The sequence below is a fragment of the Harpegnathos saltator genome, unplaced genomic scaffold, assembly GCF_003227715.2.
Source record: "Harpegnathos saltator strain DR-91 unplaced genomic scaffold, Hsal_v8.6 scaffold557, whole genome shotgun sequence".
In the NCBI taxonomy this organism is placed as follows: Eukaryota; Metazoa; Arthropoda; class Insecta; order Hymenoptera; family Formicidae; genus Harpegnathos; species Harpegnathos saltator.
Window position 1 is genome coordinate 195563 of NW_020230379.1, and position 27795 is coordinate 223357.

Genomic DNA, 27795 nt, shown 5'->3' on the forward strand with positions numbered 1-27795 from the left:
CATATTTTTAATATTTGCTATATTTACCTTTACCGATTTATAAAATTACATTATACATTTATTAAATTATAACTATATTTTGTTTTTATATGCATCTCTAGGGTATCGCGCTGGTTTGGGAAAGCTATAAACTTGATCAATACGTGCAACGTCTTTCTGAAGCAGTAGTTTCTTTTCAAGAAAGAGTAGAAGATCTTTTAGTTGTGGAAGAACAACTGGATGTGGACGTTCGTTCTCTTGAAACATGTCCTTATTCTGCAAATACTTTTGCTGACATTTTATCCAAAATCCAGAAGTCAGTAGATGAATTGTCTTTGAAAAACTATTCCAACTTACATATTTGGGTAGCAAGACTTGATGAAGAAGTGGAAAAAAATTTAGCTGCTAGATTGGAAGCTGGAATAAAAGCGTGGACCGATGCACTAACAGGTCATAAAAAAGAAGTAGATTTAAGTATGGATACAGATGCTCCTGCCCAGCCAACGCATAAACCTGGCGGCGATCCTAAGATTCAAAATCAAATCCACGAAGTCCGAATTACGAATCAAACTATGTATCTGTATCCTAGCATTGAAGATGCTAGGTTTCAGATAATGCAACAATTATTTGCATGGCAAGCAATTGTTACATCACAAATTCGTCTCCAGAGTTCCAGATACCAAGTTGGGTTAGATAAACCCGAATCAGGCACATATAGAAATTTACTTACAAAATTACCCTTTGGTAAACAACCATTGGAGGCAGCATATGAAGCGGTTGAATCTAAAATGAAAGATGTTGCCGATTATGTTGACCAATGGCTACGTTATCAAGCTCTTTGGGATTTGCAACCAGGAAATCTTTACGGCAAATTAGGCGAAAATATTAATTTATGGATGAAGTGTCTGAACGATATAAAGAAAACGAGAACTACGTTCGATACTTCCGACACTAGACGCGAATTTGGGCCAATGATCATCGATTTTGCTAAAGTGCAGAGTAAAGTCTCGCTAAAATACGATTCGTGGCATAAAGAAACTTTGGGCAAATTCGGAACGCTTTTAGGTAATGAAATGGCCAGTTTTCATGCACAAGTATCAAAATCTAGAAGCGATCTGGAACAGCAATCTATTGAAGCAGCTAGTACATCTGATGCAGTTGGTTTTATAACATATGTTCAATCTCTAAAACGCAAAATGAAAGCTTGGGAAAAACAAGTAGACGTATATCGTGAAGGTCAAAGAATACTTGAACGTCAGAGATTCCAATTCCCGTCTTCTTGGCTCCATGTGGACAATATAGAAGGAGAGTGGGGCGCATTCAATGAAATTATCAAACGCAAAGATACTAGCATTCAAACTCAAGTTGCATCCTTACAGATGAAAATTGTCGCCGAGGACAAAGCAGTTGAAACAAGAACCACTGATTTCCTCAGTGATTGGGAAAGAGGAAAGCCTGTGGAAGGTCATTTGCGACCAGATGATGCTTTGCAGCAACTACAGTTGTTTGAGAGTAAATTTGCTAGACTTAAAGAGGAAAGAGATAATGTCGCGAAAGCAAAAGAGGCGTTAGAATTACAAGAGCCGGGTGGAATATCAACTAGTGAAGATAGAATGCAAGTGGTATTTGAAGAGTTGCAGGATTTGAGAGGAGTTTGGTCAGAATTATCAAAGATATGGGCTCAAATCGATGAAACGCGTGAAAAACCTTGGCTCTCCGTACAACCGCGAAAGTTGCGTCAGCAATTAGATACAATGATGGCGCAATTGAAAGAACTTCCAGCAAGATTAAGACAATATTCGTCATATGAATATGTGAAAAAGATGTTACAAAGTTATACGAAAGTGAACATGTTGATTGTAGAGCTAAAGTCGGATGCACTCAAAGAGAGACATTGGAAGCAGTTGACGAAGCAGCTCAGAGTGAACTGGATATTAAGCGAACTTACTCTTGGTCAAGTCTGGGACGTGAATCTTCAAAAAAATGAGGGCATAGTTAAGGATATTATTCTTGTGGCTCAAGGAGAAATGGCTCTCGAGGAGTTTTTGAAGCAAGTGCGCGAATCTTGGCAAACTTATGAATTAGATTTGATAAATTACCAAAATAAATGCAGACTGATACGCGGTTGGGACGATTTATTTAATAAAGTAAAAGAACACATCAACTCGGTGGCTGCTATGAAATTATCGCCGTATTATAAAGTGTTTGAGGAAGAAGCTCTCACTTGGGAAGAAAAACTGAATAGAATCAATGCTTTATTCGATGTATGGATAGATGTACAACGGCGATGGGTTTATCTCGAAGGTATCTTTTCTGGCAGTGCGGATATTAAAACATTGTTGCCAGTAGAAACATCACGTTTCCAAAGTATCAGTTCTGAGTTTTTGGGATTGATGAAAAAAGTATCCAAATCTCCTATGGTCACAGACGTTCTGAACATTCCAGGCGTTCAGAGAGCACTCGAACGTCTTGCTGACCTTCTTGGTAAGATACAAAAGGCATTAGGAGAATATTTAGAAAGAGAACGAACATCTTTTCCACGATTTTATTTTGTCGGCGATGAAGATTTATTAGAAATTATTGGTAATAGCAAGAATATTGCACGATTGCAGAAACATTTCAAAAAGATGTTTGCTGGCGTAGCCGCGATTTTGTTGAATGAAGATAATACGATTATTACCGGTATCGCATCGCGCGAAGGTGAAGAAGTTATATTCCAAAATCCAGTATCTACAGTTGATTATCCCAAAATAAACGAATGGTTAACGCTCGTCGAAAAAGAAATGCGCGTGACACTCGCTTCGAGCCTCGCAAAAGCTGTACAAGATATTAAACAATTCAAGGATGGCAATATAAACCCACAGGCATTTATGACATGGTGCGACAATTATCAGGCTCAAATAATAGTTTTAGCCGCGCAAATTTTGTGGTCAGAAGACGTAGAGGCAGCACTTCATGAAGCACAAGCGGATCCAAACAAAAATCCACTAGAAAGAGTTTTGATACAAGTGGAAGGCACATTAAATGTTTTGGCTGACTCTGTTCTTCAAGAACAACCACCTTTAAGGAGGAAGAAGTTAGAGCACTTAATCAACGAATTTGTACATAAACGTACCGTCACTAGGCGATTAATTGCAAATAAAGTTTCAAATCCCAAGGCATTTGAATGGTTGTGCGAAATGCGATTCTATTTCGATCCTAGACAAACGGAAGTACTTCAACAACTCACGATACATATGGCAAACGCTAAATTCTTCTATGGATTCGAATATTTAGGAGTGCAAGATAGATTAGTGCAGACACCGTTAACCGACAGATGTTATTTAACTATGACACAAGCTTTAGAGGCCCGGCTCGGTGGATCGCCATTTGGACCGGCTGGTACAGGGAAGACAGAATCTGTGAAAGCTTTAGGACACCAACTTGGAAGATTTGTATTGGTATTTAATTGCGATGAGACGTTCGATTTCCAGGTATTGATAAAAAGATTAATAATATCAAAAATCAAAATAAAGGGTGTCTCAAAATTCACGCAAGAAGTAATTTTGATAGAAAACACAGGTTTATAATTAAAAATTGTAAATGTTTTATTGATTCATAAAGTTTACAGTATAGGGTTATGTATGGAATAGCATATCGGGTAAATGGCCACAGCGAAGAGAGTTCGTTGATTATGGAACAACAAGTGGATGCTGATTTTTTGAACAAAATCATTTTCGGCGATGAGGCTCATTTTCATCTTGATGGCTTGGTTAATCGACAAAATTATCGCATTTGGGGTTCAGAAAATCCACGAGTGATTGTTGAGAAACAAATGCATCCACAACGTGTCATTGTTTGGTGCGGATTTTGGGCTGGAGGCATCATCGGACCATTCTTCTTCGAAAATGCGGCTAGTCAGGCAATAACAGTTAATGGTGCTCGCTATCACGACATGATAAACCAGTTTTTGTGTCTAAATTGCAAGATATGGATGTGGACGTGTAGTTTCAACAAGACGGTGCCACATGCCATACAGCCCGAGAAATAATTCAATTACTGCATGAGACATTTCCTGGTGTAATTTCCCGTTTTGGTGATCAGATTTGGCCACCCAGATCATGCGATTTAACGCCGTTGGACTTTTTTCTTTGGGGTTTTTTGAAGTCTAAGGTTTATGCCAACAAGCCCACAGCTACCCACGCCTTGAAGGAGGAAATTGAGCGTTGTATCAACGAAATTCAGCCACATTTATGCAAAACGGTCATGGAAAATTTCAACAAAAGAGTGCATATGTGCCAGCAAAGCCGTGGAGGTCATTTACCCGATATGCTATTCCATACATAACCCTATACTGTATATTTTATGAATCAATAAAAAATTTACAATTTTTAATTATAAAACTGTGTTTTCTATCAAAATTACTTCTTACGTGAATTTTAGGATACCGTTTATAAATATATTTTATATTTAATCGCTATTTATTGCAGGCTATGGGTCGTATATTTGTTGGTCTTTGTCAAGTGGGTGCATGGGGTTGCTTTGATGAATTTAATCGATTGGAGGAACGTATGTTATCTGCTGTTTCTCAACAAGTACAAACGATTCAAGAAGCACTTAAGAGTCAGATGGAAGGCAAAAAAGAGGGAACTCTCTGTGTTGAATTAGTTGGGAAACAAGTTAAAGTCTCTACAGATATGGCTATTTTCATTACTATGAATCCTGGATACGCTGGACGCTCCAATCTACCAGACAATCTTAAGAAACTTTTCAGATCGCTTGCTATGACTACACCTGATCGTCAACTCATTGCCGAAGTAATGCTTTTCAGTCAAGGATTCCGATCTGCAGAAAAGTTAGCGTGTAAAATTGTTCCATTTTTCAAGTATGTATTCAAATATGTATTTTATGTACTTTTGTTAATTTTGTTATTGTTACAATAAAATATTTTTCCCCTTTTTTAGGCTTTGTGACGAACAGCTTTCTAATCAATCGCATTACGATTTTGGATTACGTGCTCTTAAATCTGTGTTGATATCTGCCGGAAACGTGAAACGTGATCGTATACAGAAAATTAAAGAGGGAATGCAAAGTCGTGGTGAAACCAATATCGATGAAGCCTCTATTGCAGAAAATCTGCCCGAACAAGAGATACTTATTCAATCTGTATGCGAAACTATGGTTCCGAAATTAGTTGCCGAAGATATTCCATTATTGTTCAGTTTACTCAGCGACGTATTCCCTAATGTAAATTACACACGCGCGGAAATGAAAGGTAAAATATTATTCTATTAACAAGAACTTAATGAAAAAATATTTATGAATATTTAGATGTCTTTATTTATATGTATATATAAATAATATATAAATAGTGATATAAATAATAATAGTATATAAATAATAATAGTATATAAATAATAATATATAATAGTGTATAAGTAATAATATATGAGTATACGAATATTTTATTTTAGGATTGAAAGATCAAATTAGGAAAGTATGTGCCGAGGAATACTTGGTATGCGGCGAAGGAGATGAACAAGGAGGTGCCTGGCAAGAAAAGGTAATGCACTTCTTTCATTTTTTAAATGTGATAAAATTACTCACATTATTGACATTAATAATTTTTATGCACTCTAATAACTTCACAAAATATTAACCACATTATATTTTGTGTATACAGGGTATCTGATGCAAGTCGTACTAACGCTTATATGCATATGTAACACATTAAACTGAATAATAAACAAACTACCGCTATCATTTGGCAAACAACCGTGTAAACTTTTGTGATTTATTAATGAAAAAAAATTGACAAATCAACACATGCTCAGCTATTCCTTACGCAATTGCACCAACAGAGTCCGTCCCACCGCACTCACCATGCGTGCTGGTTCGTCAACATTTTTCGTTAATAAATTACATAATTGCATGATAACGGTCTTATTGCAGTTTGACGTGTTCTACATGCACACAAGTTTTAGTATGATTTGCGTCGAATACTCTGTATAATACTTAATGATACTGAAAACTTAATTTTCATATTGTTTATGCGCACTAAGGAATCGATCGGTGAGACTTGGGTAGAAAAGGTGAGATTGATATTATAAAATATATTCATGTGTATGGTTGTTGAAAGTAGATGTTTTATCTGCGGTCCTTTTGAAAATTTTATCGGTCCTATTCCCTTTTCGTCGAATCTGATGGGTTAGTTTTATATCTTATTTATTTTGTTGTTTTACTAGGTCCTCCAATTATATCAAATCTGTAATTTAAATCATGGCTTAATGATGGTTGGTCCAAGTGGCTCTGGTAAAACGATGGCGTGGAAGGTGTTGCTTAAAGCACTAGAACGATTCGAAGGCGTGGAGGGTGTTGCTCACGTAATCGATCCTAAAGCAATCAGTAAAGAAACATTATATGGTGTCTTAGATCCAAATACACGCGAATGGACAGATGGTCTGTTCACGCATATATTGAGAAAAATAATTGATAACGTCAGAGGAGAAATTAATAAACGACAATGGATTATATTCGATGGTGATGTTGACCCGGAATGGGTCGAGAACTTGAATTCTGTATTGGATGACAATAAACTTCTTACTTTGCCCAATGGCGAGCGGTTGAGTCTACCGCCAAACGTGAGAGTTATGTTTGAAGTGCAAGATTTAAAATATGCTACTTTGGCCACTGTGTCGCGTTGCGGTATGGTTTGGTTCTCGGAAGATGTACTATCGACGGAAATGATATTCGAAAACTATATGTTGCGTTTACGAAATATTCCACTGGAAGACGGGGAGGAGGATAATCTCGGCAAAAAGACTGCAGAGAAAGAAGATACCATATCGCCTGCATTAGCGGTGCAGAGAGAAGTCGCCAGTATCATGCAAAGTTATTTCGCTCCCGATGGTTTAGTAGTGAGATGCTTAGAATATGCCATGAAACAAGAACATATAATGGACTTCACACGTTTAAGAGCTCTCAGTTCTCTGTTCTCCATGTTGAATCAAGCTGTTCGCAATGTATTGCAGTATAATCATTCTCACACTGACTTTCCTTTGCCAAGCGAGCAGTTGGAACGTTATATGCCCAAATGCTTAGTTTATGCGCTTCTGTGGAGCTTCGCAGGAGACGCTAAGTTAAAAGTTAGATCCGACTTGGGTGACTTTGTACGATCTATAACAACCGTACCTTTACCTTCTCAAAATAACATACCAATTATCGACTTTGAAGTAAACATACACGGCGAATGGTTACCTTGGAGCAATAAAGTTCCACAAATTGAAGTAGAGACGCACAAAGTAGCTAGCCCAGACATCGTTGTGCCAACTTTGGACACTGTGAGACACGAAAGTTTATTATATACTTGGTTAGCCGAGCACAAGCCTTTAGGTAAATAATGAATATTATTTTTAACTAACAAATGCACATTAATATCCACTTGTGTGCGTTAAAAAATTGTATTTTATGATTATAGTACTCTGTGGGCCACCTGGTTCTGGCAAAACTATGACACTATTTTCTGCTCTGCGAGCATTACCAGATATGGAAGTTGTTGGACTTAACTTTTCTTCTGCAACGACACCTGAATTGTTACTTAAAACATTTGATCATTATTGTGAATATCGTAAAACACCTAATGGTGTCGTACTTTCTCCGGTACAATTGGGCAAATGGTTGGTTTTGTTCTGTGACGAAATCAATTTACCTGACATGGATAACTATGGAACGCAACGTGTCATCTCTTTCTTAAGACAATTAGTAGAACACAGAGGCTTTTACAGAACAAGTGATCAAGCATGGGTCACATTGGAGAGAATACAATTCGTCGGTGCATGTAATCCGCCCACAGATCCCGGCAGGAAACCCCTTAGTCACAGATTCCTTCGACATGTGCCTGTCATTTATGTCGACTATCCTGGGGAAACTTCTTTGAAGCAAATTTACGGCACATTCACACGTGCTATGCTTAGGTAAAGATTTCATTTATAAAGCTTTTATTATACAGGGTTCTCAGAAAGTCCGGAAACGCTAAAATATTTCAAAAAATATGAAAGATACGAAAAAATGTTTCATACAAAAGTTGTAGAACTTAAAAAGATCTATTTAGTAGTCATATTAGTTTGACTATAGGTGGCGTTGCTAAGGTCATATGAAGGTCAACTTTGTTTTTTTTAAATAGGACCCCCTATTTTTTATTGCAAATTTTTGTAGCTTATCTCGAGAGCTTTCTAAAACACTATAATGAAGTCATTTTTTAAGTTCTTCCTGAGTTATAAGACTTGAAAGTCACAGTGTACCCAAAGTGTACCGCGCGGAGGTTGCACAGTCGGATTTACACGGCTGGTGGTGCGTGCGTGGGCGTGGCGTGGGCGTGGGGGGTGGGGGGGGCGGGGGGCGGTGCGGCGTCGGCGTGCGTGCGTGCGTGCGTGCGTGTGCGTGCGTGCGTGCGTGCGTGCGTGCGTGCGTGCGTGCGTGGCGTGCGTGCGTGGGCGTGCGTGCGTGCGTGCGTGCGTGCGTGCGTGCGTGCGTGCGTGCGTGCGTGCGTGCGTGCGTGCGTGCGTGCGTGCGTGCGTGCGTGCGTGCGTGGCGTTGCGTGCGTGCGTGCGTGCGTGCGTGCGTGCGTGCGGGTGCGTGCGTGCGTGCGTGCGTGCGTGCGTGCGTGCGTGCGTGGTGCGTGCGTGCGTGCGTGCGGGTGCGTGCGTGCGTGCGTGCGTGGGCGTGGTGCGTGCGTGCGTGCGTGCGTGCGTGCGTGCGTGCGTGCGTGCGTGCGTGCGTGCGTGCGTGCGTGCGTGCGTGCGTGCGTGCGTGGTGCGTGCGTGCGTGGCGTGCGTGCGTGCGTGCGTGCGTGCGTGCGTGCGTGCGTGGCGTGCGTGCGTGCGTGCGTGCGTGGCGTGCGTGCGTGCGTGCGTGCGTGCGTGCGTGCGTGCGTGCGTGCGTGCGTGCGTGCGTGCGTGGCGTGCGTGCGTGCGTGCGTGCGTGCGTGCGTGCGTGCGTGCGTGGCGTGCGTGCGTGCGGTGCGTGGCGTGCGTGCGTGCGTGCGTGCGTGGCGTGCGCGCGGGGTAATATTTGGTTTTCAAGGCCTATTGGTTTTTTTTTTTTGTTTTTTACTTTTTCAATTATTCAAAATGTCTTCCTTCTACTGTTTGGCAATGAGCTAAACATTCATAGAAACTATTGATCACATGGCTTATTTGTTCTAAAACGATCAGAGATGTTTCCTGCATTATTCGATTTTTCGGGTCTTCCAAATTACATGGTTTCGTCGCATAAACTTTACTTTTAATATGTTCCCAAAAAAGAAGTCAAGAGGAGATAGATCAGGTGATCTAGCAAGCCATTCAATGGCATCTCCCTTACCTATCCATCGATTAGGAAAAGAACGATTTAAAAATTCTCGAATTCGTATCTCAAAATGAGGTCCTACTCCATCTTGTTGGAACCAAATGTTTTGCATATTTGCGTCAAATCAATTTTTAATTTCAGGAATGATATGATCTCACAATAAATTTTCATATTTTTCAGTATTTAAATCACTATCTATGAAAAATGGGTCTATAATACCGCGACTATAGATCCCTGTCCAAACATTCAATTTTTGTGGATATTGTGTGCGAAGATCACTCATCCAATGTGGATTTTCGTCACTCCAATATCTGCAATTGTGGCGATTAACAGCACCATTTATTTGAAATGTGGCTTCATCAGAAAAAATAACAAAATTCAAAAAGTTAGCATTATCATCATACCGATGCATCAGTTCTTTACAAAACTGAATTCTTCTATCAAACTCATCTTCCATAAGTTCTTGAGTGATAACAATTTTATACGGATAATATTTATGCTTTTTTAAAACGCTGCTGTCACTATTATGGGTTTGTGCTGTTTTTGATACGGACAAATGAGGATTTTCCTGAAATGATTGGAGAACATCCAGTCTTAACATCAATAGTTGCGGATTTCGGCCTTCCACTGCGAAACCGGTCCATAACTGTTCCCGTTTCAAAAAAACGAATCACTGTTCTGCAAACGGTGGATTTAGAAATAGGATCGAGATCAGAATGTGTAACATTGAGTAGATCAGCTACTTCTTGATATGATCTAATACGGTCACCAAATCCTCAATAAATAAGTAGCAATATTCTTTCTTTTTCGGTCAACATTTTTCAGAGAAAAATGTGATACTATAATCGGAAAAAGAAACAAAAGAGACAAAGAGCGAGATACGAGCGAGCACAACTCGTTTTTAGAATACGTGAATCGAGAAGCATCTCTGATCGCACCTCCGCGCGGTATACTTTGGGTAATGCTAATGCCGGCGGTATTGTAACTTTCAAGCGTCATAACTCGGAAAGAACTTAAAAAATGACTTCATTATAGTGTTTTGGAAAGCTCTCAAGATAAGCTACAAGAATTTCCAATAAAAAATAGGGGGTTCCATTTAGAAAAACAAAGTTGACCTTCATATGACCTTAGCAACGCCACTTATGGTCAAACTAATATGACTACTAAATAGATCTTTTTAAGTCCTACAACTTTTGTATGAAACATTTTTTCGTATCTTTCATATTTTTTGAAATATTTTAGCGTTCCCGGACTTTCTGAGGACCCTGTATGTACACATGCATTTATTGATGGAAATATTTACTGTAATATCTCAAATATCATACGCGCATATATTTTTTTCTTTTTCCTCTTCTTTTTTTTTCTTTTTATTACTAAACTATGATCATATTGAATAACTCAAGATTTTTCTATAAAATTGCAGATTAACACCTTCACTACGAGGTTATGCGGAGCCTTTGACGAACGCAATGGTGGAGTTTTATTTGGCTTCCCAGGAGAAATTTACCCAAGATATGCAGCCACATTACGTGTATTCTCCACGAGAAATGACACGTTGGGTACGCGGCATTTGTGAAGCCATTAGACCATTAGATAATCTTTCTGTAGAAGGCTTGGTGCGTTTGTGGGCCCACGAGGCTCTTCGCTTATTCCAGGACAGATTGGTAGAAGATTCCGAGAGAGCTTGGACGAATAAGAACATAGACACAGTAGCGTTGAAACACTTTATGTCAGTTGATAGAGAAAAAGCATTGGCTAAACCGATCTTGTACAGTAACTGGCTGTCGAAGGATTATGTTCCAGTAAACAGGCAGGAATTAAGAGACTATGTTCGAGCAAGATTGAAAGTATTTTATGAGGAAGAATTAGATGTGCCGTTGGTACTCTTTGACGAGGTTCTTGAACATGTTCTACGGATTGACAGAATTTTCCGACAGCCTCAGGGACACTTGTTGCTCATCGGTGTCTCTGGCGCTGGAAAGACGACTCTGTCGAGATTCGTTGCATGGATGAACGGCTTGTCTATCTTCCAAATTAAGGTATTTTTATGTTGTCTTATATTGCCTTATTATTTGGCACTGTATTTAGGCGAGCGTGTTTTTCTGATCAATTTTAATATATCCAAAAGGTGCATAATAAATATACCGGTGAAGATTTCGATGAAGATTTGCGTCAAGTATTAAGGCGATCTGGTTGTAAGGATGAAAAAATAGCTTTTATTCTCGATGAATCTAATGTATTGGATTCCGGCTTTCTCGAACGTATGAACACATTGCTCGCCAATGGAGAAGTACCCGGATTATTCGAGGGTGATGAATATACAACCCTTATGACGCAATGCAAGGAGGGTGCTCAGCGAGAAGGCCTAATGCTAGATTCTAATGAAGAGTTATATAAATGGTTCACCGGCCAAGTTATGAAAAATCTACATGTTGTATTCACAATGAATCCGAGTACCGATGGTCTGAAAGATCGCGCGGCAACATCACCGGCGTTGTTCAACAGATGCGTATTGAATTGGTTTGGTGATTGGTCTGATAATGCGTTGTTCCAAGTTGGTAAAGAATTTACCAATCGCGTCGATTTAGAGAGACCTATGTGGAAATGTCCAGACTTCTTCCCGTCTGTGTGTTCTTTAATTCCATCGCAACCGTCACACAGAGATGCTGTTATAAATGCATGTGTGTACGTCCATCAGACCTTGCATAAAGCGAACACACGTCTGGCAAAGAGGGGTGCTAGAACCATGGCTATCACACCGCGCCATTACTTGGACTTCATTAATCACTTCGTGAAACTGTATCAGGAAAAGAGGAGTGATTTGGAAGAACAACAGTTGCATTTGAATGTTGGTTTGAGTAAAATTGCTGAAACTGTGGAACAAGTGGAGGAAATGCAGAAGAGTTTAGCTGTAAAATCTCAGGTGAGACAATCTTAATCTTTAATAACAGATTTTTGTAACAGAATATAGTGTACATAACAAAATTTTTCTACATTTCTATTTTTCATAGGAATTGCAAGCTAAAAATGAAGCTGCCAATGCAAAATTAAGGCAAATGGTTAAAGACCAACAGGAAGCAGAGAAGAAGAAGGTACAGAGTCAAGAGATCCAGCAGCAACTGCGTATGCAAACAGTGGCTATCAACGAAAAAAGGGATGATGTCATGGCCGACCTCGCCCAAGTCGAGCCAGCCGTTATTGATGCCCAAAACGGTATGTATTTGACAAAGTATCTTATACTGCATTATAATATTAATTTTTCTAGGTATATTTTTAAAACTAATAAACTAATCATAAAGTTTTATAAAAACCATTTTATTACGAGTATAATACGTAGTATAATAATATTAAGTAGTAAATTGCATGTAGTTCGTCGTGTAATTCGCGTTATATATTTTTAAAGACTATGTTGAAGATACAGTATAGTTGTGTTATATATTCGATATTTTACTATGATTATATTCAAAAACACGGAGGTAACGTACATATGTTTAAATTGTCTTCATTTTGAAACCATTGTTTAACCGTGATCTTTGATATAATTGTGGAGTTTGCGTTGAAATGTTAAAATTGCAATGAGTATAGCTGTGAAAGGAATTAAACGACAACATCTCGTTGAGATTCGATCTATGGCGAATCCCCCTGCTGTCGTAAAACTGGCATTAGAATCTATTTGTCTATTACTCGAGGAAAACGCCACAGATTGGAAACAAATTCGTACTATTATAATGAAAGACACCTTTATTCCAACTATCGTCAACTTTAACACGGAGGACCTCACGTAAGAGGACAACTGTACAGTATGCTAAATGTTTAACGTTCGCTTGCGTGAGATTCTAATACAAAATATAAGCTATTATGTAACAGCTTGATACGTGTTTTGTATTTTACTTAACAATTGTTCATTAATTTCAGCATATACATTCTGTTTAAAAAGAGCATAGACATCAATTTCTAAAAACTATTTATTCAGTTATTATGAAAATATAGTCAACGTTTACCATGATATTTCAATTTTCAAATTCATGACGCTATTAAAAAATTAAATTCATAACAAATTACATAATCAAATTACAAAATTCATGATGCTATTATTGCAATATTATGTTAATATGATATCTATATTATGTATAATAGTTTCATGTCTCCAAAGTATACTTTCCATCAACTTTTCAACGTATTTTCGACTTAATGACCTGCACAGTGTTTTATCGAATTAGCCACTCTAAATAATACATCTTTCTTCTACAAAGCCTCATTTTCATACATCTCCTTATATTTTTTATTGGATTTGCATCTGATGACGGTGAAAGTCAGTCATTAATAGTACATTGACACCGTTCTCATTTTTACATTGATACCGTTCTCATTTTTATATCACGTACAAAAACGATTTCGACTTAGGATTTATCTTCTTAAAATATCCGTTTTTTTTTTATCATTTTTCGATAGATGATATTAAGCGTTTCTTATAAATTTTATTTATTATCTCTGAAGCAAGACTTTAACTCGCAATATGTACAATTCTAGTATACCAACCAATCGCCTTACCACTTCGACCACTGCTGCTTGTTGAAAATCTGTGTTTACTGTCTTTATCTGTCTTCGGTGACATATGACACGTAGGAAACTTTAAACTTTTTTTTGTAAATATTTGAGAATTGCGTCAAATCATTTTACTATTAATTAGTAAAAGGATAATACTAAAACATGTATCAAATTTGCCAAAAGCGAAGGGGGCAATTTCTGTTACTCCCCTTGTATCATATAGCATTTTGCTTTTAGTTTTGACTGACCTTCACGTAGTAACAAGGGTATATCTGGAGAAAACAGTAATAATCAACTTATTCTTTTGTTTTGTCATTTTTCGAGCTACATCACGTTCCAGAAAGTTATCGATCATGTTCGATTCTTGATAACGTTTTACTTTATGCACAAAGGGCTTTGATTTTTTCATATATTTAGCTACTTCTTCAATTTTCAACCTTTTTGGATATATATACTGAAACACTATTTTGAAGCGTCACAACACTCACAAAAATGTCTGTTCGCAAGAACAGTCAGGTTATAATTGTGATCTTTAGTAGACAACGTCGTAATGGAAATTTTACTATATCTAGTTTCGAGGAATTTCGAGTAAACAAGTTTTAACACGAATTTTTGCTGTCTACGCTTTTTCTAAACTGATTATGTTATAACATCTTTATAGCTGTACAAAGGAGACTATAAAATTATACTTAAACAAAATTTCTGTTATTATAACGCCAACTTTTCTATTTATCTTTTATGTCTTTTTACAGAAGTAAAAATAAAACATAACATGTGTATGATATTTGTTGCCTTTTCTCGAACTTTTCATGTAGGTCAACTGAAGACTTTCACAGCCAGTATCACTGTGCTTCTTGCACGGTAACATTACAGTAACATTTCTCTAATGTCTGCATATTTCTTTATTGTACTATGTAATGGTTTATAATTATTTGTATAGCGGTTAAATCGATAAAAAAACAACATTTGGTTGAGATTCGATCCATGGGAAACCCGCCAGCGATTGTGAAGGTTGCATTGGAATCTATCTGTTTATTGCTTGGCGAAAATGCTAGCGACTGGAAATCTATCCGCGCGGTCATCATGAGGGACAATTTTATTAATACTATTGTCTCTAATTTTAGTACCGAAGATATTACGTAAGCATGAATTTATTATCTATTTTTCTTTTCTTTTATATGGTTTTATGCTGTATTATCAAGAGATCAATCATAAATTTAATATATTAAATATTTACATATGATACTATTACCGATACATATGATATATTAATATTGATACATTTGACTTCGATGATAATTAAAATAAGTTATTACAGATTTGTAATAATTTATTTTAATTATCATCGAAGTCAAATGTATTAATATATCATATGTATCAGTAAATATTTAAATATTTTGTATTTACATATTTGCTAATCTCATCTCTTTGAATTATGATATGATTTTTTCTAATAAATTTATAAAAATATATAAATACATAAGTACATATTGATACTTATAAATACATATACATTTTTTTTATTATCATTTAATCAACATATTGAATTGCATTTCTTGCAAATGATTTATTGCAAATTATAAATTACTTGTTTGTAATTATTTGTGCTCATTTCGGTAAATATTTCTAATAAAAAATTTTGGAATATTATAATATATATATATATATATATTAACAAATTTTAATAACAAAATATATATATAAATATGACTATTTTCTTATTGCATAATTAACGGTTACTAAAATTTGTCACTAATATTGAATTGTGCTTTAATTTTATTATTTGTTGATACTAATGACACCTATATAAATGTCATATTTTCTAATCAGAATTAATAGTGCGTGCTAGAATTACTGCATGCAAATGATTACAACAAAGATGATATAGTATGCTTAACAAAGATGATATAGTAAACTAAAATTGCAAAGTTATTTTACTTTAGATATAAAAATCTTCATATAAATTTTATTTAGTGATGAAGTGAGGGAGAAAATGAAGAGCCGATATTTGAGCAATCCTGATTACAATTTTGAAAAAGTGAATCGAGCTAGTATGGCTTGCGGCCCTATGGTAAAATGGGCTATAGCACAGGTAATGTATATTTTAAAAAATTCATGAGATATGTACAAATTTGATTATTTTAAAGAAATAATTTAAAATAAGAGTTTTACGAAAAATTCTTGTAGACAAAACTTACAAAGAGTGTCAAGAAAACAGATTTTGGCATTATTATTTCTTATATATTTCTTATATGTTTAGACATTTGACATATTTTCATGTTTTTAAATATACATATTATTAAAAGTTGTAACATTTAAATATAGAATAAGACTACGACAAAAGTAAAAAAAAAAGTTTCTTGTAAAAAAGAATAATATTGGCCCCGATATAATTTTGAAAAACGTCATGTACATAGGAAATAATATTGTTAAATACTAGTCAAACACACACACACACGCACACACACGCACGCACGCACGCACGCACACACACACACACACACACACACACACACACACACACACACACACACACACAACAACACACACAACACATTGATATCCTCTTTAAGTTTTGTTTCAAAGAATATTTTATAAATTACCCAGTTTTATAAAGAGATTGTATACATGGTATAGAGATTGTAACAGGATGTCCTTAAAGTAACAATCTATTTTGGTAAAATAGGAAAGAGAAATTAAATATTTGTTATATTTTGACATACTGACATACTTTGACATACTTTCTATTGACCCCGGGGCTTATTTCTATTATTTGCACCGGATAAGGAGGGGCAACGGTGGAGGCCGGCATACATGGACAGCAGGTCTTAAAAGGATAGCAACCTTTGACTTTGAGAGACTGTCAGCTTGTACCACCAGGTACAAGTAACAATGCCTCTCTCTGTAGTCGCCGTGCGCTCGGGATAGCACTAGAGATGTCGCTTCCGAACGACATCTCTCAACGTTATCTGGGGAGGGGAGAGTGTCGTGAGCGTGGAGCGTCAGATAGCTCAGTGGTCTAGAGCAGCCGCCCGGCAAGCGAAAGACCCGGGTTCGATTCCTGGTCTAGCGACTTACCGCGCTCTCGATATTTTTCTCTCCTCGGAACGAAAAATGAGATGCAGGTCCCGAACGCACGGCGTCCCGTCGCCACCTAGTACGCCCTCCTTCTTTCATGGTACATGATACTGAATATACATTTCTATATACTCGTACAGAGTATCTCTAAAGTTCAAATCCACTCCTGAATCTCGGAAATAGCTTTAAATATGGAAAAATGTTTCAGACAAAAGTTGTATGGTTTCAAAAGGAACATATAATAACTATATCATTTTATTTACAGATGGTATCACTTTCGAGATATTCACTAATCATTACTTTTCTTAAATGGAAACCCCAATTTTTTATCATATCATCTTTTTCTACCAATTAACTTTAACAACTTTTGTTTGAAATATTTTTTTATTTGCTTAATATTTTTTGATATTTATGGAAAACTTGGTAACTTTTTAAATATTTAATAACTTATGATATCTCGCTATTTGTCGAAAGAAAAAATAGTATTAGACTTTTTTACTCTATTTGGTCTCAACAATATATTGTTACAATAGTAGCTCTAATTTTTGTTAACATCGATTTTTGGAAATTCAAAATTATCAATTAACAAAAGTTAGGGCACTATTATAACAATATATTCTTGTTAAAGTTATTGGTAGAAAAAGATGATATAATAAAAAATTGGAGTTTCCCTTTAAGAAAAGTAATGGTCAGTGAATATCTCGAAAGTGGCGCCATCTGTAAACAAAATGATATAGTTGTTATACGTCGACTTTGAAACCATACAACTTTTATCCGAAACATTTTTCCATATTTAAAGCCGTTTCCAAGATCCAGGAGTGGGGTCGAACTTTAGAGATACTCTATACAGGGACAATAACTATTAGGACCTTAAATATCTTCGAATTTATAAGGCCCAGATGAAGATTTGTGTAACCAAAATTGTACGAAGGGGGCTATCATATAGCAATAATAATTTTTGTCCAGGTGAAGACACTTCGGAGATACCAGTTGACAAGGTGAACTTGCGTTTTTTAAATGGGAAGCCTAATTTTTTATTACACTATCTTTTTCTACCAATTAATTTGAACAACTTTTATTTAAAACATTTTATTTGCCTTATGTTTTTTGAGATATTTGAGGAAAACTTGATAACTTTTTCAATATTTAACTTACGATATCTGGCTAACTATTTGCTGAAAGAAAAAGTGGTACTAGACTTTCTTGCTTTTAGTCTCAAGAATATATTGTTACAATAGCGCCCTGACTTTTAACTTGCTGATTTTTGGAAATTTAAAAATCGTCAAATTAACAAAAGCCAGGGCACTATTATAACAATATATTCTCGAGACTAAATAAAGCAAGAAAGTCTAATACCACTTTTTCTTCCGACAAATAGTTAGCGAGATATCGTAAGTTAAATATTGAAAAAGTTATCAAGTTTTCCTCAAATATCTAAAAAAATATTAGGCAAATAAAATGTTTTAGATAAAAGTTGTTCAAATTAATTGGTAGAAAAAAACAGTATAATAAAAAATTAGAGTTCTCACTTAAAAAACGCAAGTTGACCTTGGTATCTCCGAAGCGCCTCCACCTGAATAAAAATTATTATCGCTATATGATAGCACCGTTCATGCCGTGCAATTTTGGTTACACAAATCTTTCTCTGGGTCTTATAGATTCGAAGATATTTAAGGTCCTAATAGTTAGTACCCCACCCTGTATAATACCTACATATTTATAATTTTTTAATTGTATTTTGCATTTGACCAACGTAATCTTCAGATTTAACGTCCTTAGATTTTTTACTTGAGATTTCATTATTTACCGATATTCATTTTAAAATAGATATATTTTATTTAAATATATAAATATATAATATCATGTCATGAAGGTGTTTATTTTTTTCTTATAATTTCTCTTATTTGAAATAGATGATTATTTTTGAACATTCTATATATATTTCACTGATTTATTTAAAATAATCCATCTAATATTTTATTTATATTATCACGTTCGAAATAAAATATAAAATAAACATTATTTCAGATTGAATACGCAGATATGTTAAAACGAGTCGAACCGTTACGCGATGAACTTCATTCCCTGGAACGACAAGCAGAAACTAATAAACTGAAAGGTGAAGAAGTGAAGGATTTGATAGCTCAACTAGAGCAGAGTATAGCGTCATATAAGGAAGAATATGCGCAACTCATCTCGCAAGCACAAGCCATTAAAGCTGACTTGGAGAGTGTGCAAGCCAAGGTGGATAGATCGATTGCTTTATTAAAATCTTTGGTGATAGAAAGAGAAAGATGGGAAGCAACGAGTGAAACATTTAAAAGTCAAATGTCTACAATAATCGGAGACGTTCTGCTATCTTCTGCTTTCTTAGCTTATGCTGGTTATTTCGATCAACATGTAAGTTCTAGTGGTTCATTAAATTCTGTTTGAAGTGACAAATTTCGTTAATTTTACAATGAAGCTTATTTTATTTTAGTACCGTCAAAATCTCTTTAGCACATGGTGCCAACATTTGCAACATGCGAATTTACAATTTAGACCTGATATCGCGAGAACGGAATATCTTTCTAATCCAGATGAGCGTTTAAGATGGCAAGCGAACGCGTTACCTACTGATGATCTATGTACTGAAAATGCAATTATGCTGAAACGCTTTAATAGATACCCGTTGATCATCGATCCTTCTGGTCAAGCGACAGAATTTATCATGAATGAATTTAAGGACCGGAAGATTACAAAGACCAGCTTCTTGGATGATTCATTCAGAAAAAATCTCGAAAGTGCTTTACGTTTCGGTAATCCTTTGTTGGTCCAGGATGTAGAAAATTATGATCCTATACTAAATCCTGTGTTAAACAGGGAACTGAGACGAACCGGTGGACGTGTGTTGATTACGCTCGGTGATCAAGATATAGATCTCTCACCATCCTTCGTGATCTTTTTGTCGACAAGAGATCCAACAGTAGAATTCCCACCAGACATTTGCTCGCGTGTGACGTTCGTAAACTTCACTGTTACTAGGAGTTCATTGCAAAGTCAATGTTTGAATCAAGTGCTGAAGGCCGAACGCCCCGACATTGACGAGAAAAGATCTGATTTGCTGAAACTTCAGGGAGAGTTTCACTTGAGATTGCGGCAGCTTGAGAAGTCCTTATTGCAAGCGTTGAACGATGCCAAAGGCAAAATTCTAGATGACGATTCTGTGATTACTACTCTCGAAACTTTGAAACAAGAAGCCGCTGATATCAGCAAAAAGGTAGAAGAGACGGATAAGGTCATAGCAGAAATCGAGACAGTTTCTCAGCAATACATGCCTTTGTCCCAGGCGTGTTCTAACATGTACTTTACGATGGACAGCCTCAACCAAGTACACTTTTTGTATCAGTATTCGTTGAAAATGTTTTTAGATATATTTACATCTGTATTGTCGCAAAATCCGAAATTATCCGGTTTGTCAGATTACACTCAGAGATTGTCACTCATTACACGCGACTTGTTTGCTGTCTGTTATGAGCGAGTCGCTCGAGGAATGCTCCATATGGATCGATTAACATTTGCTCTTTTACTCTGTCGTATCCACTTGAAGGGTATACCGACAGAATCCACTTATGACAGCGAATTCACATTTTTCCTGCGTGGAAAAGAAGGTGTACTTAATATTCGAGGTCCACCGGTACCTAATCTTAGTTCGGAACAACAGGAGGCGATGATGCGTTTAAGCATAAGATTACCTGCCTTTAAGAAGCTTACGGAGAAGATCCAAGAAAATGTGGAATTTGGAGCGTGGCTGCAATCTCCTACACCTGAGACATGTGTGCCAAAACTTTGGGACGAGGAAAAACCGCTATCATCAACGGGAACGGCGATGCATGAACTGCTGATAATACAAGCATTCCGACCAGATCGTGTAATCGCAGCTGCGTCCTTAGTAATGACTTCCGCCTTCGGCGAGTCCTTCATGCCGAGCGCAGAAGCAGAACTTGATTTCGCATCCGTCGTAGAGAATCAGTTGAAGGCGACTGTACCGGCTTTACTTTGCTCGGTGCCAGGTTTCGATGCTTCCGGCAGAGTGGATGACTTAGCTGCGGAATTGGGCAAACAAATAGCTAGTATTGCTATCGGATCGGCGGAAGGATTTAATCAGGCCGACAGAGCTATTAACATGGCCGTGAAAGCTGGCAGATGGGTATTACTGAAAAACGTACATCTTGCACCACAGTGGTTAGTACAATTGGAAAAGAAACTACACAGTCTGCAACCACATACTAGTTTTCGTCTTTTCTTAACGATGGAGATTAATCCTAAAGTGCCAGTGAATCTGCTTAGAGCCGGGAGGATCTTTGTGTTTGAACCACCTCCTGGTATACGAGCGAATTTATTGCGTACGTTCAGCACTGTACCTGCTTCAAGAATGATGCGAGCACCTAACGAAAGAGCTCGTCTCTATTTCTTGCTCGCATGGTTCCACGCGATTGTGCAAGAACGGTTGCGTTATGCGCCACTAGGCTGGGCCAAACACTATGAATTTAACGAAAGCGACCTGAGAGTTGCTTGCGATACCTTAGACACATGGATCGAGACTACGGCTATGGGCAGAACAAATTTGCCACCCGAAAAGGTGCCTTGGGATGCTCTAGTAACTCTACTCTCTCAATGTATTTACGGTGGTAAGATTGATAACGATTTCGATCAACGTCTTCTGGCATCCTTCTTGCGTAAACTCTTTACACCGCGCTCGTTTGAGGCTGACTTTGCTTTAGTTGCTAATATTGACGGCGCGCAAAGTAATCAAAGGCACATTACGATGCCAGATGGTACTAGGCGAGATCATTTCTTAAAATGGATCGAGTCTTTGTCAGACAGACAGACACCTTCTTGGCTTGGTCTACCAAATAACGCGGAGAAAGTGCTCTTGACTACGAGGGGAACCGATTTGGTCTCCAAGCTTCTCAAGATGCAACAGCTAGAGGATGAAGATGAATTAGCATATTCAAATGAAGAATCTTTGGATACACCAAGAGAAGCCGAAGCAGACGGCCGACCTTCGTGGATGAGGACCTTACATAATTCAGCTTCGACTTGGTTACAGTTACTTCCAAAGAATTTGCCAACTTTGAAGAGAACAGTTGAGAATATCAAAGATCCTTTATATAGATACTTTGAGAGAGAGGTTAATAGCGGGGCAAAATTACTTCAAGATGTCATACACGATTTGGAAGATATCGTATTAATTTGTCAAGTATGCATACTTTATTCTTCAATATAAAACAAGTATAAAACAGAATATTTCGATCAGTCTATTCAAAATAATAACATTTTATTTTAAACAGGGCGAGAAAAAACAGACCAATTATCATAGAACAATGTTGTCTGAGTTAGTAAAAGGTATTTTGCCTGGTGGATGGAGAAGATATACTGTACCAAGAGGCTGTACAGTTATACAATGGATCACTGACTTCAGTCACAGAGTTTCGCAGTTGCAGGAAGTTTCGCGTTTAGTATCTCAAGGTGGAGCAAAGGAAATAAAAGTTAGTTTCCATATTTTCAAAATTGTTTGACTCATTTTATTCATTGCGTTAAATATTTTGTTATTAAACTTATTTATATAACATTTTTAAATAAATAGAAAAATAGCTCAAGGATTAAAAATCTAAAAAATAACAGTATAGACAAGTATGTGTTGTAATATGTGCTTATTTACTTGTATGCATTAGTATAGACAACTATAGATAAGTATGAAATATATATATGATAATTCTGTGAAAGAAGTGTTTTGAGAAGTATTTTCTAGAAATCTCGATTTTTCTAATGCTTAATTATAATCCTGTCATAAATTGATGCTTGAAGAAAAGTTGAAGTTGAAGAAAAAGTGTATTTCTAATCATTAATAAAAATTTAATATTAGGATTAGGATTTGAGATAAATATTGAAGCAGATTTTTGAAAAATATTTATATGCAATTGTATTGCATTTTATTCACTGACATGCTAACTCCTATTTATCTATAAATATTTAAATTATCTCTAAATAAGTTGTTCTTGTTTATATCATATTTTACGAAAATAATATTATTTATTAGTAATATAAGGATATTAATATTATTAATATAGGGAACTGTACTATACAAGATTAATCATTATTTCATTACATTCAATATATCATTACAGAGTTTTCCGGTTTGGCTCGGTGGCTTATTGAATCCCGAAGCTTATATTACTGCGACCAGACAGTGTATCGCACAGGCTAATAGCTGGTCACTCGAAGAATTACAATTGAACGTAACTATCGGCGATGGAGATAATATTGCCACAGACGATTGCTCTTTCGCTGTTACCGGTTTAAAATTACAAGGTGCGCAATGTAAAGATAATCAATTGTATTTAACTTCGACTATTATGACTGATTTGCCGGTGACAATGTTGCGGTGGGTACGATCTTCTACAGAGGATATTAGAAAAGGCAAATTGTCCTTACCGGTTTATTTAAATAGTACTCGTACCGAATTGTTATTTACTGTCGATTTAAATATTGCTCCTAGTCAAGAACCGCACAGTTTCTATGAGAGAGGGGTCGCTGTCTTAACATCAACCGCTTTGAATTAATAGTTACTTAATTGTTAGCGCGAAATGTATCAAGAATTATCATCACAAGCTTATTACACTTATATTATCACAAGAATTATTATTGTCGTAATTATAAAAACAGTTTAACATGCTGCTCTATGTTATAGTTATTTGTAAAAGAAAAAAAGAGTTATGATAACATGTGACTTGCTAAAAGTGAAATACATATACATATATATATATATATATATATATATAAAGACATTATGAAAAAGTATTTTACATCAATTGCTTTCTAATTACTAAAATATTTTATGCTAATATACAATTAGAAATAAATATTTTAAACATATGGCACATATATAATTAAATGTATATTATTCACTTCTAAGAATTAACATCTTCACAAAAAAAGAAATTATACTGTGTATGAATGTACATGCGCACGATATATGTGGTGTATGTATGTGCGCGCGTGCGTGTGCGTGTGCATGTGTGTGTACATATTACAAGGTGTTGAAAGAAAGTTTCAGGACTTATAGAATAAGTAATATTCATTATACTGAGTAAAAAGAGCCCCGTAAACAGATGTTGAAAAATCATTCCTTTCAGAGTTACAAATATTTTTCGGCTTTCATAACAAATTCAGTGAACCAATATCTTACCATATTATTTTATTTTATTATTACTTTGTTTAAAAAAAATATTTTATATATACTTCATCTATTTCTATATACTATATCTATTTAACATTATAAAATTAACATATTGTAGAATTGCGAAATTTTTCAAAAATTCCTAATGTTTCTCGAATTAGTTCAAAGAGAGAGAGAGAAAAATTCTTTAATATAATTCTTGTACATTATGTATCTTTATACATTTTGTATTAATTATTAGAGAATATTTAAATGACACATTTGTCAGGGTATAAATTAGAACGGAGAATCAGGCGAACCTGTAGCCTTCTTGATTTCCTGATATGAATCCATTTAATTTCCTTTATGAAAATTTAATGTGTTTTTTACTGATAAATAATGTACAAGAATTACATAAGAAAAATTCAAGACACAATTAAACTGATTCAAGGAAAACCAATAATTTTTGTAAGAATTTGCAATTCTGTAATATGAAGATGTCAAGCATATATATAAAATAAAATATTAAGATGTTCATTTTCATAAAATGTTTCATAAAATATGTTGCCAAAACCGAAAAAAATTTGCAAGTCTAAAAGAGGTGATTTTTCGATCTATGTTTATTAAGCATAATTTTTACTTAATATAATAGTATGTATTAAATCCTTTTATTAATATGTACATATATGTATACACACATGCACACACATATATAATTTATTTAATTATTAATTAAATTAATTTTATATACATTCAAACTTGAAATATATCGTTTTTTGTAACAAAGTTACTTTAAGTTTATTTAGATGCATATATGTATGTATATTGCGATATTATAATATTTATAACAGAAACTTGATGATATATCTAATAAAGAGTCCTGTTATAATAGTACTTATTTCTTATTATTCATGTGCTGTTATTCAGTTATATAAGTTCAGGTTATATAAGTTTTTAATACATAACTCTAAAAGTTTATTTCAATATCTATAACCATAATAAAATTTGATCCGAGGAAAAAATTACATAAAACTAGATAGTGAAAATAGGTAATTAATGTAAAAATATGACGTACATTTTTTTGGTATTTAATATATCTCTATGTAACGAGCTTAACACCCACTCGTTACGAATTTGCATTGTACGGCTCCTAATAACCGACCACCCACTATACAGCTCCAACTGCCAGCATATTCGGCTCCAAGGTGCATAGATAGAGGAATGGAACAAAGTTAAGTCTTTTCCATAGACTTCTATAGTATAACTAGACTGGTAGTTTAGTTTAATTAGTTTAGTTCGTTATATAGCTCCGGACTGCATACAGCTATGTCCATACGCCATTTCCCAGTAGTATGATGTAGACAGAGAGAAACCTGAGAGCGGCCAGCGGGCGAAAGCATATGTCTGTCCTGATACGCCCCCTGAGAAAATAGACGTCAACTAACTCGATATGTCGGTAACGATACGAGGTTTATGTCTATGATTTGAGTCTGGTTAATGCCCGAGCTACTAAAACAGACTATAGTGAAAATGATATCAGGGTTGGAAGTTACTTTTTAAAAGTAACTCGTTACCGTTACCATTACTTTCGGTAAAAAGTAACTCGTTACCGTTATTTGTTACTGATCTTAAAAAATAACGCGTTACCGTTACTTGAAAGTAACGATATTTTATTTCGTTACTTTCCGTTACTTTTTTTTGTTGTAAATCCAAGATTATAAGAAAGGTGCTAAGACAAGATATAAATCGGACATAAGACGATTAGAAATATATATATATATATATATTTAAATATTTTTATTATTTTATGTTATTAAGTATTGTATTTAATGAAAAGTTTCTTAATTAGTGGATATAAATTAATTTAATATTTGGACATTAGTGCCTGTTGACTTTAAAAATCTTTGCCATTCATCATAGGCAGATTTCTCATTTGATGTTTGCTATTTAAAATTTAAAAAGTCATCGTTATCATTGTGCTTATCAGATATCAAAAAATTTTTAATTGAAGGAATTCCTTATAAATCTTCTAAATACGTTTGCGCAAGTTTTCACTTATCTTCAGCTAACCAACTCAATTTGGGATGCAAACAGCTGGCAATTATCAATTCTTCTTTTTCAAATGTAGTACAAAACCTAAAGTTGAATCAATAAAATTAAATATTGATTGAACATATTGATTTTCTTTTTGATCAGATGAATGTTGTTTGATGAACATATGTATTAACCAAATTACACCAACTTACCTTTCTTTTAAACCTTTCTGTATAACTAAGGCCAATGGATGACAATATGTGAGTCCATCTTTATTGGTTCTCATTAAATTCAGCATAAAACAAAAAATGCATAGAAATTAAATACAATTAAGTTTAATTTTATAAAAATTAAAAAGTAACGATTAAAGTAACGGACGTTTTGTTACTCGTTACAAAAAAAATGTATCACCGTTACTTTTTCGTTACTGACACCAAAAAGTAACGGCGTTATCTAATCGTTACTCAAAAAAGTAACGATACCAGTAACGGCGTTACAAGTAACGCGTTACTTCCCAACCCTGAATGATATATATATATATATATATATATATATATATATGTGTAAGAAAAGGATAACAATTGAATCGCTTTGACTTTGTCTCACCACTAGTGAGACATGCGACACAGGCACAAGTAATGCTGGAAATTCTTAGACGCACGGTCGAGACTTACCCCCACCACTCGGTTTTCTCTGTCTTCTCACGCGCTTGGCGCACTGAGCGAGATTGAGATAGCCCGTTCATGCTCGCCTTGTCGCACCCTGAGCGAAACAGCTTACTCATGATCAGTGATAGCAGATTTCAACCTAGCGGCTCCGCATCTCACGGTGGAAGGGGAAACGCACAACAAAAGCCGCATATATGTGGCACATGTACGCGGCCTTCGTTTGTATGCGTTTCCCTTTCGACCGTGGCACACAGTGGGCCAGAATATCTGTAAATGTGTAAATGTGACCAAAAATCAATATCCGCATTGATCTAAAATAAAGTTATTATTGTATTAGAATGTTTGAAAATAGTTATAAGAGAAATGTTACGTTGATTGGATTGTTTTTTTATCAGTCTTAATAGAATGAAATTATAAAATACATTAACACTTTTTTTCATTTTCTTTACTTTATCGTTCATATATTAAACAATTATATATTATTTTTTGGACCTTTAGTTAACGAATATGATGAGTGAAGATTAAGAATGAAAAATATATAAAATTGGAGGAAATAAAAATAAATTATAATATATTACATTCTCTTTTATTGCATTATTACAAGTATATTAATCATAACTACTCATTTCCGATTTACCATTCCCCGTAATTCCACTTTCAAAAAAGAGCATTCTAAGTTATATATGCTGTTTATGATATATTGGGTGAGTGCAAAAGTTCGTGCGGAGTTTCAATAGATGGAGTTATAAGCGTCGTAAAGTGTTGTCATTAATACTTCCATCTACATATTATATAACGTTGGAAAGGTGACGTCTTCAGCTGTTATTAAAAAAAAAATCATTTGTTTTCATACAAACTGCTTCGAGAAATATCACTTTAAAAATGAGTATCGATAAGGTGCATTTACGGCATGTTATGCTTTACGAGTTTCGGAAGGGAATAAACGTTGCCGCAGCCGTAAAA

General features: G+C 35.5%; 2 protein-coding genes across 8 annotated transcripts in view; one reads left to right on the top strand and one right to left on the bottom strand.

Moving 5' to 3' along the window:
- Dhc64C (dynein heavy chain, cytoplasmic) overlaps nucleotides 1-23741 on the top strand; it is a 109072-nt gene extending 85331 nt beyond the window's left edge. For 2 of the 6 annotated variants that reach the window (XM_025303579.1, XM_025303581.1), the window contains 15 exons: nucleotides 102-3452; nucleotides 4449-4843; nucleotides 4923-5233; nucleotides 5433-5521; nucleotides 6204-7350; nucleotides 7436-7931; nucleotides 10727-11342; nucleotides 11432-12226; nucleotides 12315-12516; nucleotides 14792-14990; nucleotides 15826-15943; nucleotides 18958-19329; nucleotides 19409-22171; nucleotides 22263-22460; nucleotides 23100-23534. In XM_025303579.1, coding sequence (XP_025159364.1) covers nucleotides 102-3452; nucleotides 4449-4843; nucleotides 4923-5233; nucleotides 5433-5521; nucleotides 6204-7350; nucleotides 7436-7931; nucleotides 10727-11342; nucleotides 11432-12226; nucleotides 12315-12516; nucleotides 14792-14990; nucleotides 15826-15943; nucleotides 18958-19329; nucleotides 19409-22171; nucleotides 22263-22460; nucleotides 23100-23534 — 11487 coding nt within the window. Of the gene's footprint in view, nucleotides 1-101; nucleotides 3453-4448; nucleotides 4844-4922; nucleotides 5234-5432; nucleotides 5522-6020; nucleotides 6051-6203; nucleotides 7351-7435; nucleotides 7932-10726; nucleotides 11343-11431; nucleotides 12227-12314; nucleotides 12517-12888; nucleotides 13085-14791; nucleotides 14991-15825; nucleotides 15944-18957; nucleotides 19330-19408; nucleotides 22172-22262; nucleotides 22461-23099 lie in introns of all 6 variants that reach the window. The other 4 variants (XM_025303582.1, XM_025303578.1, XM_025303580.1 and 1 more) reach the window with 4 other exon arrangements.
- A 1295-nt stretch (nucleotides 23742-25036) lies between these two features.
- On the bottom strand, nucleotides 25037-26977 carry LOC112589610 (uncharacterized). Of its 2 annotated transcripts, XM_025303585.1 has the most exons (3): nucleotides 26839-26977; nucleotides 26377-26434; nucleotides 25037-25551 (listed from the first exon to the last, which is right to left on the bottom strand). In XM_025303585.1, exons 1-3 carry the CDS (start codon nucleotides 26946-26948, stop codon nucleotides 25417-25419), a joined length of 303 nt encoding a protein of 100 aa, XP_025159370.1. In that variant the 5' UTR covers nucleotides 26949-26977; the 3' UTR covers nucleotides 25037-25416. The 2 variants fall into 2 exon arrangements, 1 of the variants encoding a protein (XP_025159370.1); XR_003113664.1 differs by lacking the exon at nucleotides 26377-26434.
- Nucleotides 26978-27795: the final 818 nt, after the last annotated feature.

Bases quoted from the DNA above. Each gene is read 5' to 3' on its own strand.
- LOC112589610 (XM_025303585.1), bottom strand. From the start codon at position 26,948: ATGAGTAAGCTGTTTCGCTCAGGGTGCGACAAGGCGAGCATGAACGGG. The intron at 26,435-26,838 runs GTAAGTCTCGAC...GAACCAATAAAG, and splicing joins GAGAAAACCGAGTGGTGGGG to ATGGACTCACATATTGTCAT. The intron at 25,552-26,376 runs GTAAGTTGGTGT...CTATTTTCTCAG, and splicing joins CAGAAAGGTTTAAAAGAAAG to GGGGCGTATCAGGACAGACA.